General features: G+C 38.2%; 1 protein-coding gene across 1 annotated transcript in view; it reads right to left on the reverse strand.

Moving 5' to 3' along the window:
- GRIK2 (glutamate ionotropic receptor kainate type subunit 2) overlaps positions 1-22,335 on the reverse strand; it is a 610,734-nt gene that overhangs the window by 230,182 nt on the left and 358,217 nt on the right. Inside the window, exon 10 of the mRNA XM_074988838.1 lies at positions 10,636-10,842. Within this exon, the coding sequence (XP_074844939.1) occupies positions 10,636-10,842 (207 nt within the window). The remainder of the gene's footprint in view (positions 1-10,635; positions 10,843-22,335) is intronic.

Consider the following 22,335-nt stretch of genomic DNA (forward strand, 5'->3'; position numbering starts at 1 on the left):
TTCCACAACACAGCTGCAAGCACTTGAAGATCATTCCATGATTCAAACAGGGACTTAATCGTGTATTGAATGGAAATTAAGTTCAGGTGCTGGGTAAGTCTGGTGTGGAATATCCCATATTCATTGTATAACTTTCACAACTGTGTGCGCTCTCTTTCTCCCTTAATGAATATCAAATTGTTGGTTATCATCTAATATATTCAAAGGGAGACTCCATTCTTTTCTTCTTGATCTGTGCACTTCATCAATGGTTTCAACACCACTGATCATTATCTTCTGTGCTAGTTTTCCCTCCTCACCTGGTGTCTCTCTCTTCCTTGACAACCACTGTTTTAGTTTGTCTTGGCTGCAGCATGTCTTCCACTCTTTACCATTGGCACATGAGTAACCTCATTACCCCTCTAAGGCTACGTCTACACTAGCCCCAAACTTCGAAATGGCCACGCAAATGGCCATTTCGAAGTTTACTAATGAAGTGCTGAAAAGGGGGACTTAGAAGTAGGCGGGGTCCTTTCGAAAAGGAGCCCTGTCTGGATGAGCCGCGCGGCGGCGAGGCGCGTCAATTTCGAAGTGCCGCGGCCGCCCGCATGCTAATGAAGCACTGAATATGCATTTCAGCGCTTCATTAGTAAACTTCGAAATGGCCATTTGCATGGCCATTTCGAAGTTTGGGGCTAGTGTAGACGTGGCCTAAGGTTTTTAAAATTATTTTTGACCAGCATGCAGATGATTCTCAAATCTATTCCCTCTCTTTCCTGTGCTGTTCCTGTATGGCCTATCACCATGCCAAACTGTCTCTCAAAACCTGAACAATTTATCTTCTGTCTTCCCCATCCCCTCCCACATGTGCTACATTTTTATCATTGACAAGTCCATCCCACTTCCACCTTCTGTTCCTTCTCCTCCTCCAGTCTCTTCTCTGATTGGCTTCCTATTCCTCATCCCGTATTAAATTCAAAATCTAGTTGATTTCTGTCAAGAAGCCTTCCCACCATCATTATCTCCTGACCAATGATCACCACACACCCTTAACGAATTTGCCTTTCTTAAATTGTAAGATCTTTGGATCAAGGAAGTGCTGTGAAAATTTGTGGCAGGATATAATAAATAAATGGTAAATAATATTACTTAGCAGCAATGTGCTGCTTTTCATCAAAGGATCTCAAAGCTCTTTTTAAAAGGTGGCTAGGCATAATTTTTTTCTCATTTAAAAGGTGAATAAAATAGACATTATTTCTATCAGTGGTAATTGTGATCAAATATGTCAGGGAAAGCTTTAGATTTGATCACCTACTTACTTCCACCACCTAAAGTGGAAAAAAGAAATGAGATAAGGCTGATTTAGGAAACTGAAAAAATGAATAGTTTAATCATTCATAGTCTCAAATACAATTGACCCTATACTGTGAAACAATTTAAAAGAATATAGTATGTGCATAAGGAAATCTATTGAATGAACTATTCAGAGTTTTAGCAGGTGAAACTTTTCTTCAATAATCTTGGCTTACCTGGGGAATTTAAAGATAAGAATAATATGGACAACTTTTTTTTTTTACTTTTTTTAATTTATAAGGTTTCTCAGGTTGCTTTTTTCATGAGAGACGCTTGATCACATAAAGAGCCATAAATATACCATACCTAGGACAGAGAGATGAATAAAGAGAAGAACAGGTTTGAGAGAAGCTAGATCCAGCTTGGAAAGTAAGGGTCAGTGCTCAGATGTCTTTTATTACCCTTTAATGAGAAAGAGAGAGGAATTGAATATTTAACTAGTTACACTGACTGATAACAAGAAATCCTGAGAGGCATTGAATGAAAATGGTACCAAGTGAAATGCAACAAGATCGGGAATGACTGAGTAACTGGTTGTGTATATAGTAAATTAAAATTGAGTCAGTCTTAGTATTGCCAGCATGAGGAAGACAGGCCATGTTTTCCTCTCAGTTCTAAAGAACATAATACTCACTAGACCATAAAAATAATCAGCAAATTCATTGAAGACCACACACCACACACCATTGAAGACCACAACCAACCTTCTTCCCTGGTGTGAGACCATTTGCACCTGTGATGACTTTGGTGTGCTAGATGAAAGAGTTCAAACTGGTTCTAAAACATATCTGTTATACATGCAGAGTTCAGATCAAAATTCTGTATTCCTTCTGAGCCATATTTGTAATTATTACTGAGTTCATTTTACAAGCAAAAATAAATGATGCAAAGATGGGTCACATCAGAAATGACCATTCACAGCTACATAAGTGGCAACTTTCAGTTGCCCTGGTATCATAAGGCTACAGCACTGTTTGCTTTGTATAAGTAGAAGCTGTACATCACTAAACTCTCTTTTGAAGTATAAGCCATAATTGTCATTATAGATAATAGTAATGGGGAGAAAGATGCTCTTTTGAAAGTAAACTCCATCTTGAAAAGAATGCTTCTTCCCTTTTTTTATGGGAAGAAAGATTCTTTCGAAGCTGGGGTTTACTTTCGAAAGAGCAGTGTCTACACTGGTTTTCTTCTTTCAAAAAAAGCTATTTTGAAATAAGAATATGCAAATGAGGTGTCAGCTATGCAAATTTGCACCTCATTTGCATTTTTGATTTAACTCATTTGCATACCTCTTTCGAAAGAGGAATGCAAGTGTAGACAGGGCCTACATGTATTGCCAACTCCAGAAATTTTTTTTTAAAGTCAGATCTCAATGAATCAAGAGAATTTAAAAAAAAAAAAAACAATTAGTTTGTGGCTTTTAATTTTTCACAGTCTGTCCATAATATATGTGTGTGTGTGTGTGTGTGTGTGTGTGTGAGAGAGATAGAGTGAGAGTGAGAGCAAGTGACACCCCCCACCACTGCTGGATCTCTCATCCCTCCCATCTGCCTGTATCCAGACCAAAGAGAGAAGCAGAGGAGCCCTGCCATTCAGCAAACTTGATGAGGGAAACAAAGGTCAGAGCTGCACTGAGCTGTTGGGCTCTTTCAGCTCCTTCCTGTCCTCCACCCTTTATGGGAGAACAGGTTGTGTTGCTGAAATGAGGGAGAAAAAATCTCAGACAGTTTCCTGCAGCAGCTGTGATTGGACGCTTCACCTCGGGAGGCAAACAAGTGGGGCTGGTGGTCCAAAGAGGATTCCCCTCAGGCAGGACTGCAAATTCTCCTGTCATTGCCAGATGGGCTCTACCCCTTCCAAAATTACATCATGCACAAAAACATCACTAGAGTCTTTAACTCTGTCCTAGCTGAAAAGTGCTGTATTTTTACAATAAATATTTGGGTAGGCAGGGAGGTTAATCATGGAAAAATAGACACATTTTGATTTTAGGTTGAGGGTCAAATAAATAAAGATAATTTTATGGTTCACCTAATAAGAAGATATCCTATAATGAATCCCCTCTGGGAGAATACTCTGTGTGTGTGTGTGTGTGTGTGTGAGATGCGACATGTATATGCGTGTGTGGTTGTGTATATATGCACTTAGGGGAAGATTTTCAGTACGAACAGTGGTTAGGCACTTAACTCCCACTGAAAGTCAATGTGAGCTACATGCCCAGCTGACTATCTCTGCCTTTGAAAATTTTCCCTCTTAAACTATGACTTGCATTGGTAAACAGTGTAGAAGGTGTCCAGAAAGAAATACTAAGGAGCAGACACAATGCCTCTAACAGCATTGAGGGGACCAAGGGTAGGAGGGTGTAACAATACATCAGTTCATATTCTAAAATGTATACAGGTTACACTTCAAAAAATGAGTATTCTCTGGTCTGACAACATCCATGGTCAGGCAGGCAGCTCCAAGGACTGCAGGCTGGAGCCCCGTGGTGCCCCAGAAGCTTGATGCCAAGGCTGGAAACCCTGATGGCAGCCCCTGGAGAGCATGGGGCCTGGGAGCCCCAGAGCAGACTACCGCCTGGGAGGCCAGGGCTAAAGCCCTGCAGCAGCAGCCAGATCCCAGGCCCTGCAGGGATCCAGCAGCAGCTGGGCTTGGAGGGCAAGGGCAAGGTGCCTCTTCTGATCCATCAAATTCTAATGCTGAACAGGGAGGTACAACCTTTATTACTTAATGCACAGAGAAAGTAGGTGCAATGCAAGGTGCCACTTCTGAGTTATAGAGAACTTGCACATCCAGGATGATCCTCAGCAGCAAAAAATATGAGCCAGCTGGTGCTGTGCAGCGAGCACCATCAAGGATTTCCCAGAGCAACTATCTTAAAAAGAAAGGGGGGGGGGGGCTAATCCTGGGAAAACCTGGATGGGGCAACCCTAGTTGAAGGCTCCATCCTTATGTTGTCCTCTTCAAGGTTTCTATCCCTAATATTGGTGCTTAGACTCCCTGGCTGAATTTTTCCTTCCTGCAAGATGTGTGGTTAAATATTTTACATAGATTTAAAAGTCTCTCCTCCAATTTTTTGAACACAGAAATTGCAAAGACAAAGATTGTGACTGGCCTTACATATGTACACAATGGGTGGACGAAGGGTCTGAGAGCAACTTCTTTGTAAAGCTCTGCAAAGTAAGGCACAATCTGTCTCTAACTATTTTTATAAAAGCTTTAATAGAAAAATTTACAAAAGCTGAGAGTATGCATTCAGACTGAATAAATGCAAGACAAAAACAAGACAAAGAAAAGGTGAAGAAGTCATTCTTTGTGGGGGAGAAACAAACTTTTCAATATCTGCAAAATACAAAATGTCAGGCTAGCCTCTATATGATCATATGAAGAGCTGAACCCAAATCATTGATGAGCATACACAAATTCAATAATTAGAGAAGACTAATAATGAACAAGTATTTATCCAAGAAGATTTTAAAATGATTGCACAAACTTGTGAAACCTTTACAGTTATTGAAAGTATGAAACAGTATACTATTGCTATAATCAATTTAAATATTCTGTAGTTAAAAGTGATGGGAGACCTTCATTTTAAGAAACTGAAAACAGTACATGCTCTGAAATCCATAGCTAAATATGGGATAAATTCACACTAAATATCATCTGTTTTTCTTACTGTCCCAAAGTATGTACAAATCTCGCTTATTCCTCTGAAATGAAAATACCTAAAGTGTGTGATGAGTTGGAAAAAAACCCCAAACATTTAATTTTAATGCTTGTACATAATAAAACATGCTCTAAAAGGAGACTATTTAGGGAGGTTTTTCTGTGAGTGATTTATGAATCATAAAAGCTCTGCCACTGTTAAATGCATTTTTTAATGCTCAACTCTTGTATTGCTTAAGAACTGTGTGAAGAAATCATGCAAAGTGACAGCCAAGAAACAACCACCATCTTTTTAATGGTATATAATAATAGTGAATTAGTTCTCAGTGGATTTCTCATTCTAAGTCCACTAGAAACTATAAAATGGCAGTTGTGTTCCTTTTTTTCCCCAAAAACACTACTACTAAGAATGTTTTAAAGTAATCTTGAAGCTGAAGTTGCAAAGTTCTATTACAAGTAAAATAGTTTATTTCACTTTATTTAGTTTAGCCAGAGAAAGTCACTAATTGACACCTGTAGAGGCCCATTAAATATACATGGGCACAAGTATATAGATGCATATATATTTCTATTTATACATATATCTAGTGGTACATGAAAGACAAAAAATCCTATTTCTCTAATAACCATAGTATACATTTTATTCCACCACTCTAGGAGGTGCGTACATGCAATGAACCCAGTTAGAAATGTAGATCTTCAGGACTCACAGCTTGATTCAAAACTGATATGAGTCAATGGAAAGACCGCTTCTGATTTCAATGGATTTTTAATTACACCCACTACAACCCCGATGTATATGATTCTAACACGTGTGCAAAAGGATTAAATTCCCTAGCAATAAAAATCAGACTGTTTATATACATAGCAGAACTCTGTACATTTCTCATAATGGAGAATGCATAACGGAGAGATTGTCTTATGAACAGACTCCTTTCCATTTGCAGTTATGATGATCACAGTGGGTTGGTTTTCCTTTGTTCTAGCAAATACATTAAGCTGAAAGCTAAAATATACGAAATGACCCTTTCCCTAATATTACTTCCATGTAAAAGCTACATAAGCACTGATGTAGCTTTCACGGAGAATAAATATTAGGGAAGTAATCACTTCATGTATTTTAGCTTTCAATGTAGTCTATTAGCTAGAACAAAGGAAATCCAGCACCAGGTGACCAGAAAGTTCTTTGTGAATTACCATGAGGACCAAAGAATACAGCTTAGGAACCTTTGCACTAATGTTCTCACTAATTAATTCCATCCCTGTGCAGAAAAGCTGTGTTATGTGCACAGAGCAGGTGAAATTGTGCATCACCAGTAGGAAAACATGCTTCTGGGTGTGGTATTGTGGGTGATAGTCATCTGGGACATATTTGAATCTCTCCTGGGTGGCTGCCCAAGAACTCAGCTTACAGCGAACACTGCAAAGTTTGCACTACAGTACATATATCTATACATGCACAGCCAGTGCATCCCATGGTAGAAGAGAGCAGATAGTTTAGTGGAAAACAGGAAAGCAAACGAAATACAAACAGGCTGAGACTAAGGCTTCCCCTGCTTTTCTCTGCGTATCTCATACTCTGGCTATACCTACACTACACAGATCTTTCAAAACAAGCTCTTCCAGAAGATCCCTTTTGAAGGTACTTCTTTTGAAGTAGTGCGTCCACACACAAAAAAGCAGATCAAAAGAGTGATTTGCTCCTTTGAAAGAGAGCGTCCATACAACACCCTCCTCTTTTGAAAGAATGGGACAGAACTAAAATATCAGGCCCCATGAGGACTGCTCTTTAGAAAAAAAGGGCCTGTGGAGCATCTACACATGCTTGCTTTCGAAAGAAGCTTTCGAAAGGGGACAGTCTTCCTGAAATGGGAAAAGAAGAGCGATTTCAAAAGGAGTACTGCATTATTTCGATTTACTTTCAAAAGATTGCTTTTTGTGTGTAGACGCTCCACTGGATCTTTTGAAAGAGCCCCCTTCCTTTGAAAAATCTTTCGAAAGAACTTGCTAGTGTAGACACAGCCTTTGTGCAGTACTGGAGGTCCTCTACTTCATACCTGACAGAGGTCCACAAGACAAATAAGATTGCTTCCCTCCTGCAGATGTTAATAAACTGAAATCTATATTTAGGCCCCTAAATAAGTGACACGATTTCCAGAGGTGTGCTGAGCTCTTACACCTTTGATTCTTTACATCTCTGAGCCTGCACTTCAGGGCAAATATTTATTTGAGTTGCCTAAATTTTGACGCCTGGGTTAGGTGCTAATGTTTGGGCCCTGTATTGTACTGTTTATCTTTCTTAAAAACTTAGAAAGTCAGTTTTCCACATATATATATGATATATTAAAGTGAGAAGTTGAAACCTTAAAAATCCCTGAACAATGAATATTCGCTCTAATGGTGTCCAAAATTACCCTAACCCAACTAACACAGACTATTTAGCACCATTATTTTACTTCTTTTCTGGTTTGAAGTATAGATGATCCACAAATTATTAAATCTGTAAAGCAACTAGTAAAGCATATTTCTCAAAGCATACAACATTCACTTTCATATGCACCCACTTAGGGTGAAAGAAACCACAAACTTGTAGCTCTTTAAGACTGGTTGGACACTGGGCCATCTGTAATCACAATTCATGTTTTGAAGAATTGTATTACTTCGGGAAATTAATGAGTTTGTAGCCACATTGTGTAAAAAAACTTTCACAGAAAGCTGACTTCATCCCATACCGTTGGGCATTGCAATAATATTTAAGCAGAAAATTTAAGAAAGAACAACAGGAAGTCTACACCCAGAATCACAACTTTCTCAATGAGGCAACAGGCTCGCCATCTATTTAACCACTTTTTGTAAGACAAAATCAAGTGTTTGCTTCAGTGTCCTAACAGATGTTCTCTGCTTCAGGACACCTTGTTCATTATGATTATGTATGACAACTCCCAGTTCTTTGCTGGACATTAGATACATGAGAACAATCGATGAAGTCTACAAATATTGTTCTAAGAATAAAGAGGGTATAATCGTAGCATACAGAGGGAGCTTGGATCACGTTGGATAGTAAGATAATAAAGAATCTGCCTGCTAATGGTACCATAATTCAGGAGATATGCATTGACTACGGCACAATGTAAAACATGCTACTAATCATGCACAAATTATTAACAATGGTCAGAGTGATGTTGCTCCTTTTCAGCAGTTGTGTGAAAACAAATATATCCAGAGAATGAATAACTGAATGTTTCCCTATTTGTCCCTCCAGACCAATCACAAGCTGCTTTGGTTTGAGGCTGTGCCCAAGGTCACTCCTGCTGTTGTAAAGACCCTACTTGTTAGTCAGGAGAGAGACAACTTGATTTCTCCTAGACTCCTACCCCTTTGGATGAACAATAGGAGTATCAAAGGGACATTCAGGCATACCGCCTGCTGAAGCAAAGTTCTCACTCTCATCTGCACGCACAGGACAAGCAATTGTTCCTTATATTCAGGAGACTGCATTAGTGTGTAGTTGCTGTGTGGATAATGGTGATGTTATGTTGGTTTATCATTTTATTTTATTTTCTCTTCAAGTCAAGTCAGAATTATGGGGTTTTTTTCTTCATGAATTCCCCTGTATTTTGAGCCAACTTTTTGAGAATACATTTATTTGGCTGGTTGGGCCAGGATGGTAGATGTATATTTCCCAGAATGGAGATGGATATGTAGCCAAGACTGAAAGAGTCACCTATGACTAGCAATCTCTGTAGGAACAGAGTTTAGGTGGTGCAAGCTTCATGTCCTGTCTACAGGTGTGGATGCTGCAGGCCAAAATGGAAGATTCCTATTTTGCATTACTGTAGAACTCTTCCAAATGGGATTACATTATAACTTAAGATAAAGGTGTTAAAGTAATAGTTATATTAAATCTCAATATTGTGGCACATGTTCTCATTGTCTTGTGAACATTGAGGGGAAACGGATAGGTTCCTGTCACCATAAGCTGGTCTGTTCTTGCTTGAGAAGACCCATATGTTTTCGCAGTGTCAGCCTGAAAAAAGCAGTCCAGGAGCACGTTAAAGACTAACAAAATAATTTAGTAGGTGATGAGCTTTTGTGGGACAGACACACTTATTCAGATCGTAGCCATACCAGAACAGACTCAATATTTAAGGCACAGAAAACCAAAAATAGTAATCAAGGTTGATAAATCAGAAAAAAATATCATCAAGGTGAGCAAATCAGAGAGCAGAGGGGCAAAAGGGGTGGGGGCAGTCAAGAATTAGATAAAGAAATGTATGTATAAAAGCCTCTACAGTGACCTAGAGGATAGAGAGCTCTGGTGAGTCAGAACTTCCTGACTCTCACCTGCCCTTCTTCTAACTGATTCAGGTAGTTCTGACTCACCAGATCTCTGTAGCCTCTAAGTCATGATAGGGGCTCTTAGGCATACTTGGCTTTATCTAATTCCTGATACCCCCTCTTTTGCCCCTCTGCTCTCTGATTTGCTCACCTTGATAATATTTTTCTGATTTGTCAACCTTGATCACTATTTTTGTTCTCTGTGCCTTAAATATTGAGTCTGCTATGGTATGGCTATGGTCTGAAGAAGTGGGTCTGTCCCACAAAAGCTCATCACCTAACAATTTATTTTGTTAGTCTTTAAGGTGCTACTGGACTGCTTTTTTGTTTTGATAGTATATAGACTAGCACAGCTTTCTCTCTGTTACTATTCAACCTGAAAAGTTTGACTGGAGCTACAGAATAATCTTCCTACCTTTGTGTTGTTTTAAATCAAGTTGATGCAGAGAGCATTTGGTTTATTTCTAGTCACTTTGATCAGATGTCTCTATATTGAGCGATTTACCAAAATAAATAAACATAAAACAACTAGAGACAATTGCATAATTTTTAAACAGAACTGAACTCCATTTCAAAGAGACCAAATTCAATTGGCACCACCAACTGAGAAAGTATGTTTTAAAGGCCAAAGAAAAGGGATGCCTGACTTATTCAATTACAAACAATTGCCTGTAATGATATCTGTTTTGACTCACATTGAATTATCCTGCTGCTTCAGTGTGCATTGATATTTCTGTCTTACTGTCTGAACTTTACAGCAGACATTTTAAGGAGAAAAGACAGGGATCTGCTCAGTGTATGTTAATGGCAGATAATACTGAATATTTTAAAGGTTATATATGAATTCCTCTGGGACAAAGTATCAAATCTCCTGCCAAAAAAGAAGAGCTGTTTGCTCCTGAATGATTGAGTTAGTGACTATCATATTTCTTTTCACAGGGGTAATACATTGCTCCTAAGAATTCATTGTGGTTGCTATCTATTTTTTTTTTCACATTTAGATTTGGAAATGATTCATGAAGCATGAAGCTCTTTCCATTAGGAAGACAAAAACAGAGATGCAAAATAAATAGCTTAGGTTTAATGATACATTTTAAAAATTGGAAAGAAACATCTTTGTGGTATTTTTTTAAAAAACTACAGTGATAGATTGATCTAAAGAAATCTCAGCATGCAACTGTTGTTAATCTACAGCAGTATCGCTATTTATCCATGTCAAGAAAAGCAATCAGCAACTCTCAGGATCTTGTTAAATGTTGTTCAGTAAGACACCACATCAGATTCCAAAAACAAACTTACATGATCAATTAGCTCACGAACCATTCCATTCCATTGTCCACTGGCATCATCCTGGGCTCCATATTTGCCATCCTCCACCAGCCTAATTTCATAGGTAAATCCAAGGATGGTAGCTAGCTCCCTGAGGAGGTCAATGCAATATCCTTCAAATCGATCATTCCCATACAGAGGTTTGTCAGACTTCTTGAACATCACATATGGCTCTTCCTGTAAGAAGGGAAGACACAGAGAGGGAGCATCAGTCATTATCTATTTGTATAAATTTGTTAATGTATTACTACAATATCACCTCCTATACATAAACAGAAGTGGAATTTTAAAAGCAAATCCTGTTGTCTCCCCTTTATCAAGGAAAAACTTACCTTGGATTATTCAAAAACTCCCTCATATTTAAGTGAAAAGAATGAACCAATAGTGAAGCCCCATATTTAATGCATTTGCCCTCTAATTGAAATGTGTTCTCTACCAAATTACTTATTAATGGCCAACATTTTACTTAGATGGAATATTGTAAAATGCTTAAGATAAAAGCAATCTAACAGTGTGGCTCTTTGGCAATTGAAAAACTAATAGTTTTCATTCCAGATATCACTCGAGTGCGGAGTGTTGCAGGCTATGGTTTTTGCAGAAATGGGGCTGTTAACTGCTTTTGCATTTTATAAAAATAAACATGGAGAAAACCTTTCAAAACACAAATAGAAGCAGTATATTTTGCTCCACTTCATCAAGTTATATATTTCACTCTTTAGGAGCCTGCAGAAAGCCCATAGAAACATTAACACAAAAATTTAAAAAAATATTTGTATGTAACTGAATTTTAATTCCTCAACTACCATCTGCTCTGATATGTAATTCTAAGATTGGGATGTGACTGAAGATCCAGGACAATGTTTATTGTATTAAGAGACATGTAGAACAGTCAATACTTTAAAAAATTGGCAGACTAGAAAAATTTTGGTAGGAAACTAATGCATAGTACCAGGTTGAACTTCTTTTTTATTTTTTGTGTTCAGAGTAAATGTCCATTTCGTTAAAAGTTATGCTGGGAGGGAAAACAAATATTACAGCTAGAATTTTCTATTACCAATCTCCAGTTTTCCCTTGACACAGAATAGGTTAAATAGATGAACTCAGTTTTTTTTCTCCTCTTTTTTTACCTTTCCCCATTTTATACAAGCATAAAAAATAATCACAAAGTAAGGGAAGAAAAATTGCACCAGATGCAATTACTGCACCAGGCACAAGACTCAATGAATAATGTCTTTTCTCTCTTGGGTAACTTTATACAATTCATACAGTGCTAAACCTCTACATCAGCATTCACTGGGGTTAAAGGCAGCTCATTCTGCTGGTACTTGGCAGCCTTAATAAGCGTTTGTCAGCATTTCCACTCTAAGCCCCATTTTGACGCATCCCATAATTGAGTCATTTTAATCTACATTAAGTTGAAACTTTTGCATGTCTGAGTTTACCCTAGATAGTAGGGAAATGAGAGAGAAGGTGGTTTGTTGTACTTAGAACAAAACATGTGCAGAAAGCATGTACTTGTGGTAATGCTAGGGTTTTTTGACATCTTGTATATTAAAAAGATATTTTTTTTTCAATTTGTCACATTGTGGTGCTATTTTGCACATTTCTACTTAAAGACATAAATGTAGGGTCTCATTTGGCAAAAGCTGCACTCAGACATGTCATTCCATTGGCTCTTTACATTATGAAGAGGTAGTGAAAAGGTAGGGATTAGCACTTTTTGGTAGGGATCAGTACTTTGATTTTTAACTTAAATTTGTCCAGTAGTACAGAAGTATCTGTATTTCTTAATCAAAATATTAATTGTGTTGGAATTTGTTAGACCAGGAAAGCAGATCATTGTGTATTTTCATTGGCTCTTTTGCATAGTCTGTTTTAGCATTTTACAATAAGTACAGAATGAAGTTCCAAACTCCATTAGCTTCAGTGAGATATTTTATAGAAGCTTTATAATATAAAGGCTATTATGATCTTTCAAGAGCCAGAATAAATCAGACATTTCTTCTGGAATTTTACTTGAATTGTGTGGAATGCAAGACAATGACATTATGCAGAATCCAAGCAAACTGAAAAGCATGTAATATTGCAGAGATCATGAATATTTTGGTGAAAAGGACACTGGTGTTTTTATGTTTTACATTCTCATTTTTTAAACACGTATAAATTACTAGAAGTGTGTGGAAAAAAATGTCCTGTTTCATTAAAAAAAAAATCCATCCAGAATCAGGACTAAAGTCAAAATCTTGACAATTTCTAGAAACTGAAAAAAAAAAAGAAATTTTTTGTTTGAGTCAATCAAAACGTTTTCTTTTAATTTTGAGTCTGATCATTTTTTTATTTTTTTACCATACCAAGTTGGCTTATGTTTCTGAACAAAAAGTTGAACCAGAAAACAAGCATGTTTTACTTGAAAAAAATTATAACAAAGCATTGCAACAATTTCAAAACATTTTTTCAAAAATAAATAGAGCCAAAAATTGTCAGTCTGACTTTTCTTCGTGCACAAAGGTTTCAGTTACAACGATTTAGCATTTTGCAAGTAAAAATACTTTTTTTCCACACACTCTCAAAAAAAAAATCCCAACCATTTCTGAGAACATATTGTACCCAGGTCACAGAGCACTATGGCTTGGTCTACACTTACTCCAACTTCGAAGAGGGCATGGTAATTAGGGTGACAGGAGATTACTAATGAAGTGCTGCAGTGAATATGCAGCACTTCATTGGGCTAATTCTCCCCCAAGGCAACTTCAAAGTGTCAAATTTTTAAGCACCAGCATGCTTGAGAAGTAAAGGCACTTCGAAGTGCCTGAAGCTACACGCATGCCAGCACTTCGAAGTTTGACGCTTTGAAGTTGCCGTGGGGGAGAATTAGCCAAATGAAGTGCTGCATATTCACTGCAGCACTTCACTAGTAATCTCCTGTTGCTCTGATTAACACGCTCCCTTCGAAGTTGGGGGCAAGTGTAGGCAAGCCCTATGTAGTTAGAAGAGTAGTCCAACTTTAATCAAGTACAGCTCAAAAACTCTATAAAAATGTGTACCCTTGGAAAATTGATTCTCTATGTGAAAAGAAAAATGCTTTGCTTTTGTTAGGCTGTCAATTAATAACTAGATCACTTCAACTGTGGAAGTTGTGGGATTTTTGAGAGCTTGGAACCTTTTTACTTGGCTCATTCTTTAAATTTTTTTTCATATATGTATAGAAAAGTTCTGCAACACATGCATAAAAGGGAGAAGAGTATAGTTAATATATCTGTTTTACATCTGGGAAAAAACAGATGATTTAGCCATATAATATGGGTACGAAACATTTCTGTGCAACAGTAAGAAAGGAGGATATTAAACAGTAAATATAGAAGTTTGCTCATTTACAAATCTCTAAGTAAGAAAAATTACACCCATGAGATTTCTAAAGAGCTGGTCAAAGGCACTTGCTTGAACGTTACTGTTTATTTTGAGTAACTCTTCTAACATTGGGGGCATTTCAGTAGTCCAGAAGAAAGCTAACTTTGAATCAATATTTTAAAAGTATAAATGGGATGACTTGGAATTATAGGCCTGTCAAAATGAACTTGATCCCACATAAAATAATGGATTGGTGAAACCAAGACTTGATTAATAAAGAATTAAATGAGATTAATATAATTAATATTAATCAACAAAGATTTATGAGCAATAGATACTATAAAACTGACTTCATATCTTTTCTTGATAAGGTAACAAGCCTGGTTGATCACGGTAATAATGTTGATGATACTCAGATTTTTGTATGGCATTTAATTTGGTACTGCACATATTGCTTAAATAAACTTTAAAATTATTTAAGTCATGTGCAGCACATAAAAGGGATTTTAAAAGTGGTGAACTGGCAGTTTTCAAAATGTATATTGAGAATCTTGATTGACACCAGCAGATCATGTGCCAGCTCAGACCAAAGCTCCTGATTAATTCACTTGTGTATTAATATAGATCTTGCTAATTGTCAAATATATAATGTGTATTTGCTGTTTGAACTTCACAAAAATTAATGGGATGTTACTTATCCATAGGCTGTTATAATGAAGTAGCAAACATTTACATTGTGCATGCCCCTGTAACTAAATAACCCACCAAATGCAAAGAATTCTGTGGAGTGCAAATGATGAAATCAAACTAAAAAGTACTAGTTTCAAAACAAGTGGGTTTTTTTGTCTGTCATGATTGGGGGTGCAAGGCTCACTTTCTCATCAAAGGAAAAGCCCACATTAGTAGTAACATGGTGAGCCTGTTTTCTATGAGATATAAATATAAAACTGTATTTGAAGAAAGATCCTTCATCTCTGGACTGTTTGGGTTCTAACACAACAGAGAATAACTGAATGAGGAGATGGAGAGCTCAAGAGTTATTCTGGTCAGCCCTGAGACTTTTGGGAAACACAGATTACTACACCTCTGCTACAGTTTGAAATTATAGTTTGTAATTCACCTGTACATATGTTTTACCTGTGTTAACTTCACAATAACCCTTTCCTTCCTTTTCTTAGATACTAAATGTTTACTTAAGTTTAATGTAGAATTGGCTGCCATTACTGGTTTTGATATATGATCAATAGTATAGTATAGTATAGTATCAATTGACCTTGGTAACAGACTGAACTGAGCAACCCGATATGATATGCTTTTTGGTATAGTTACCTTTTATCAAAAAGTATTGGGGGTTTTTTTGGTAGCAAGGTAGAGCGGAGTATCTAAGGGATCTATAACTCCACGGTAACATGGTATCATGATCTAGGAGTTCCCATTTCTATTGGCTTTATGAAATCTAATTATAGAACACACCAGGTGTTCTGTTTTCTGACAGACTGCCCTGAGGTAGGCACTCAATTTATGAGCCGTTTCACACATCATGACACTTGCCCTATGCTATTTAACATGTGTATTAATGACATGGTAGAAAACAAAATCTTCACCAATAAAATGTACATATGAGACACTATTTTGGGCAAAGGTAAACAATGAAGACGTGAAATAATTCATACAGAGCAATCTGGTCATTTGGTAAGCTAAGCATTAGACAATATGTTTTCATACAACTACATTTAAATGTAAGAACAAAGAAGGTCAGGATTACTTACAGGATGAGGGATTCTGTCCTGGGAAACAGTACTCAGGAAAGATATGGGAGTTAGTGGGGGATAAACAGCTGAATGAGAGTTCAAAGGATTAAAGTGATTATTGGATGCACAAAGAGAGAAACCTCAAACAGGAATAAAGATGTAATATTACTTCTGTACTTAGTCTCAGAGGGGTATTGCTGCCAGAGCTACTAGAATGCCATGTCCATTTCTGCTGTTTGCAGTTCAAGAAGGATGCTGATAACCTGGAGAGGATTCAGAAAAGAGCCACTGGAGGACTAAGTAATGGGAAGCCATTATCATTCATCAACAACTTTGTTGGATGGGTCACATGATCCAGATGTTTCATCAGCATTTCCAAAAACAGTCTGTTTTCTGAGTGGGAAAAAGGACAGGAGAATTGGTGGCCATTGGTAGTGATATAAGGACACCCTGAGGTCCCACATGAAAAAGTGTAGCATTGGTATTGACAATGGGGAATACCTTGCCCAAGACCTTCCCCAGTGGAGAGTGGTAATCCACAAGGGTGTGGTGCAATTTGAGAGGTCCCAGCACACAGTAGAGGTGAAGAAGAAGAAAAGAGCACCAAAAACTGTCCTGCACCTCTTCAACAGCTACCAACACCTTCCCCTTCTGTGATAAGGTCTGTGACTCCAGAATCGGACCCATCAGCCTTCAGTGAACTCACAAATAGGAGGGTGACATGAAGACATCCTACTCATTATCAAGTGACTGCCAAGAAGTGTCTCAGAGGGGTACTGCAGCAAGTGCTTTTGGAATACTGAGTACAGTCCTGGTGTTTGCAATTCAAGAAGGATGTTCATACATTGGAGAGAATTCAGAAAAGAGACACTGGAGGATTAAGTAATTGGGAAATGTAGCATGTAGTAATTGAGCTTGCTGAGTCTATCTACTTAGCTTAACCAAGAAAAAGTTATGAAGTGGCTTGGTCATAGTCTAGAAGACTCTATGTAGGGAACAAATGTTTGAGAACAGGCACGTTATTCTGTTAGACAAAGGTATAACAAGATTCAATATTGAGATTGAAGAAAAATTCAAACTGGAATTATGATGGACATTTTAAATAATTAACCACAGAAATAATTTACCAGGTGGTGAAGTATATTCTCCATCACTGACAAATTTTTAGATCAAGATTAGATTTTTTTTTTAATAACAGCTGCTCTGTTTCTGACAAGGATTACTTTGGAGGAGTGCTTGATTCTTCTCCATTTGCCAAATGCAAGTCATGCACATATACTCTTTTGTGTGGACAGCCAAGGAAGTCACAATAAGCATAAGTGGGCTTTACTAAGAGATTTCAAAAACTGGGAAAGCAAGAAAAGGTCTTCTTCTCCTGAAGAACATCTGGAATTCTAAGCTGATCACAAGTCATGCTATCAGGTTATTCAACTCTGAAGTCAAATCAGTCCTACTGTATGGAGCAGAAATTTGAAGAACAACAAAGAAGACTGTCAAAAATACAAATGTTTATCAATAAGTGACTCCATAAAAGCCTTCAGATCCACTGACCATACACCATTAACAACCAAGACCTGTGGCAACGGACTCACCAACTGCCTACCGAAGAAGCCAGGAGGAGAAGAAATCAGGAGGAGAAGATGCCAATGGGTGGGAAATACTCTTACAAAACCAAGAACCAACATCACAAGGTGTAAGTTGGAACCCACAAGGAAAAAGGAGAAGAAGGTGCCCAAGAAACACCTCGCATAGAGACCTGAAGGGAGACATTAAAAAGATGGGATATGCCTGCTCAGAACTGGAAACAATTGCTCAGGAAAGGGGATGCTGGTGAATAGTTGTCAGTGGCCTGTGCTACAAGAGGTAGGAGTGAAAAAAACTTACCACTACCACTACTAAGAGATTTCAAAATGCTTCAAAAACGTTTAATTGGCAAGCACAGAATCCAACATGAGACGACAGAAAACAAAATTTTTCAAAGTCTGTAGCATGCATAGCTTGGGATATTTCACATACATACTAGTTCTGCATGAAGGATGAATTATTTAAGACACCTATCTCTGTCAGTGCACTGAGTCTATCCCAGTGGAGTCTCTTAGGCTACAGCTACACTAGAAGCATCTGCCAACAGACATTTCTGTTGGAAGAGATTTTGCAACAAAATGTCTGTCGACAGTGTGGCAGTACACTAAAGCGGATCAAAAGAGTGACCTCTCGTTGTGTCTGTTGACAGAGTGGACAGACTGTCCAGCTGCTCTCTTGTCAAAACAGCCAACTGGCAGCACAGCAGACAAGGCTCCTGTGTGTCCTGGAAGCCTTATCTGTCAACAGAAGGCCCCCCCAGAGCATCCACACAGCTTTTTGTCAACAGAATCTGTTGTCAAAGGCACTCTTCCTCATCTGGGAGAGGCGAAAGGCTGTTGGGAGAGATGCTGAGTTTTGCTGACAGACTTTCGACACAGCACATTGTGTGTGGACATGCAGTGAGTTTTGTCGACAAAACTCTGATTTTGTCAAAAAAAAATTCACTAGTGTAGCTGTAACCATAGCATATAGCTGCAAAAGCTGGAGGATCTCAAACTTTGAAGTTTCCTTCCTCCCTAGGCTTCAAAACACTGTAAACACAGGTATTTTTAGAGCGTTAGCATGAGCTTCACTAAGGTAAGGCTGTTGTCCAAGAGCAGAAGGCTCACTACAATATATAAGGTAACCTATAGTATTATCTCTGAACATACTTTGCATGTAGGTAATAATCACTAATGTTTGAGCACACGGAGGGATGCAAATAAGGAAGTACCAATTGAAGAAGGAATTGCGAGAAAAGCAATTTCGTGATTAAAACCATTTCAGCTACTTCAAATTGAAACCCATGTTCACTGCATACTGGACTTTACAATTTACAGAATTTTATTTCAGCTATATTTCATATTGCTGCAAAAGCTGCCACCTTGCAACTTGCTGAAGGAAACATGCTCAGACGAAGCAGATCCAAGAAAACCATGAACAGAATGATAGAGAATCAGTTTTTAACAATTTACAAAGGAAGACAAATTGGATATTGCAAGCCTATGGGAATAGGAGAGAATATTACTGACTTCTTACTTAAAGCCCAGTGAAAAAGAAATGGTGAGAGATCATTTTTATATATGGAGCTCACTAAATTGCATACAATCAACCACAGAAAGTTGTGAGATAAAACTTTCAAATCTTCCTATTACTGAAATGGTCACTAGATTTCTGAAGGAGAATTTAATGTTGTACAATTGTACTTGACTTTGCTTTCAGAGATTTTTAAGGCTTGAAATTATTATCTGATAATTCCCAATATTATGTGTGTGCTTGATCCATAGCATATTCTCTCTGTATCTCCATAATCTTTTGTGTGATCAAACATCTTCCATGAAAGAAACATTTTAGAAGTGCATCGATAGAATTACAGTGTACTTCAAAAAGCCCACTTTCATAAAAAAACAATATGCAGCTGAAAATATCAGTAAACATCTTAAAAACTGTCAACATAATATGAAATGACATGTCTAAATTACATATTTGGTTCACTAGTGTAACACTTGGCTCACTGGATATAAAAATAGTAACGCATCATAGCCTGTTACAGATAAAAGGATACATTGTGTTTCAGCCAATTTATGTTTGTGCAGGAGGTCACATGAACTATGGGTATGGTTCTGAGAAACTGATGTTCTCTGCAGTTTGGTAAACAGAGTTGAAATGAACTGAAGGAAAAAGCTCAACTTGGCCAACACCCACAGTTCTTTGCAGCCTTTGCACATTGCCTTGCTGTCAAGCTGGAGTCCATTTTGGCTGCCTGAAAAGTTAGATTATCTTGAGCTTGTTGTGATTTAATTGCCTAACACGATACCTTTTTGCAGGCCTACGGACAGGGATCCTCAGCCTTTTATTCCTCTGTCTTAGTTTAATTTCATTTTGTATATTTTTGGCACCACTCTCTCTCACTATTTCATTTTAACGGTATAATGTTACAAGAACAATGTTCGTGTTTCTTACTTAGGCTGGGGAATACTGGAAATTAAATAATTTTATTACCATAAAAACATGTAATTTTATGGTTTAAAGTCCCAACGGGTATGTCTACACAGCATTCTTGTTTCAAAATAAGCTATTCCAGAAGAGCTGTACTACACACAGAAATGCATTTTAAAGTAACACTTAGCTATTTCAAAATTCAAATGTACACACATACAGCCTATTTTGAAACAGAACCATTGGCCACACAGGGGCTTGTTTCTATATACGCCCTATTCCCTGTTACAACAGCACCTCTTTCAAAATATCTGTTTTGAAATGGACACTATTCTTCGTAGAATGAGATTTACCACTTTCAAATAGTGGTTGCATTGTGTAGATGCTAGGATAGTTATTTTGAAATAACTTTGTTGTGTAGATCTACCCAATGTGCGTGAAGGAGCCTGATAGCACAGATTTTAAATCCGCCCCAAAAAAGTTTTGTTGATATTGTAAGGAAAATCATTCCTTACACAGACACAGAAAAAATGTTCTGAAAAGTTAGGAATTCCTTGGGCAAGTAAAATATAGTTTCGGCAGCAATTTAGAATTCTCTCATTTATTCCACCATACTACCAATTATTTGAGTGGCTCTGTGTTGCAGCCTGCAATACAGGAAGGTGTATGTTGTTGAACTCCAGAGAAGCACACAGATTATGGGAAAAGGATATTGTAAGTGTTTTCCACTTGAAAAAGATGATCTCAAGACAGTTTCTGCACAGATTTCTTTTGATCTATTTTATTAAGACCCAGAACAATAATAACCTCTTTAAGTAAGGAAGGGAAGGAAAGATTAGATCCTGTGAAGTCTCCATTCAATGGTATAGAAACATATTTGCCTTTGCTCTGAGGAAGGGGAAGAGACTGCCTTAGGGAACTTTGTAGTGAACCCCTGACCTGCTGAAGAGTAACATGCTGGAGTTCTGGAGGGAGGTGTGTCTGTTGTAACTCTTAGATCTAGTCTACACTAGGAATTCATGTTATTGTAACTACACCACTCAGGTGTATGAAAACCATATCTGTGAGCCACGTTGGCTACGTCTACACGTGCAGCCAACATCGAAATAGTCTATTTCGATGAATAACGTCTACACGTCCTCCAGGGCCAGCAACGTCGATGTTCAACTTCGACGTTGCTCAGCCCAACATCGAAATAGGCACAGCGAGGGAACGTCTACACATCAAAGTAGCACACATCGAAATAGGGATGCCAGGCACAGCTGCAGACAGGGTCACAGGGCGGACTCAACAGCAAGCCGCTCCCTTAAAGGGCCCCTCCCAGACACAGATGCACTAAACAACACAAGATACACAGAGCTGACAACTGGTTGCAGACCCTGTGCCTGCAGCATAGATCCCCAGCTGCCGCAGAAGCAGCCAGAAGCCCTGGGCTAAGGGCTGCTGCCCACGGTGACCATAGAGCCCCGCAGGGGCTGGAGAGAGAGCATCTCTCAACCCCCCAGCTGATGGCCGCCATGGAGGACCCAGCAATTTCGACGTTGCGGGACGCGGATCGTCTACACGGTCCCTACTTCGACGTTGAACGTCGAAGTAGGGTGCTATTCCTATCTCCTCATGAGGTTAGCGACTTCGACGTCTCGCCGCCTAACGTCGAAGTTGGTGCTCCTACTTCGAAGTAGCGTGCACGTGTAGACGCAGCTGTTGTTATACCAATCTAACCACATAGTATAGACAGTAGTATATCTGTGACTGATCTTCTCTTGTTAACGTAGCTACTTCCTCTCGGGGAGGTGGGATACCAATGCTCATGGGGGTTCTTCAGTTGGTGTAGGTAGTGCTTTCATTGAGAGAAATGATAGAAAAAAGAATAGTGAAAGGAAGTAACAGTGACCAATGAAACGGCTCTCTGGGATTCAGAGAACAGCTGGAAAAAATATATGTATTAAGCAAATGGTGATTTTTTCCGACTTTATTAATTTTACTATTTGTGTAACAGTAGTGTCTGCATACCCTGCTCCAGGTTCGAACTGGAAGCACCAGATATTCTGTATAAACCAGAAGAGCTTACAGTCTGAAAATATAATATAAAAGGGTGGAAGAAATAAAATATGAGTATCTCAATTTATCAGTTGACGCGGGGAGAGTAAATGACTTGATTTGTTTACACCAAGAATTAGAAAGGTGAAAGTTTACAAGAAGCCTTTAAGGAACTTGAATTATGTCAATTCAAAAGCAGGTGCACTCCTGTACATCTGATTCTATGGCTAAAAACAATTTCATGGCATTCACAAAAATTTTATGAAACATAGGTTAAAAAAAGCAGAAAATTTAAAAAAAATGTTCTTAGCATGGCAGCAAGGGGCAAAGGGACCAGCATCTAAGAACTATGACACATAATATTTGTTCTCACTCACATATAGCCCAGTCTTTCAACACCCATAGTACTTTAGTATGAAATCCAGTCTACACAGACTTTGAAATCTGTGGTCAGAGGTGAAGTCACACTGCAGCAGTGGACCACAAGGAGATGGAATTAGACCAATTGAAATTTTATATGGGTGGCTAA

Source organism: Carettochelys insculpta, chromosome 3 (assembly GCF_033958435.1).
Source record: "Carettochelys insculpta isolate YL-2023 chromosome 3, ASM3395843v1, whole genome shotgun sequence".
Classification (NCBI taxonomy): Eukaryota; Metazoa; Chordata; order Testudines; family Carettochelyidae; genus Carettochelys; species Carettochelys insculpta.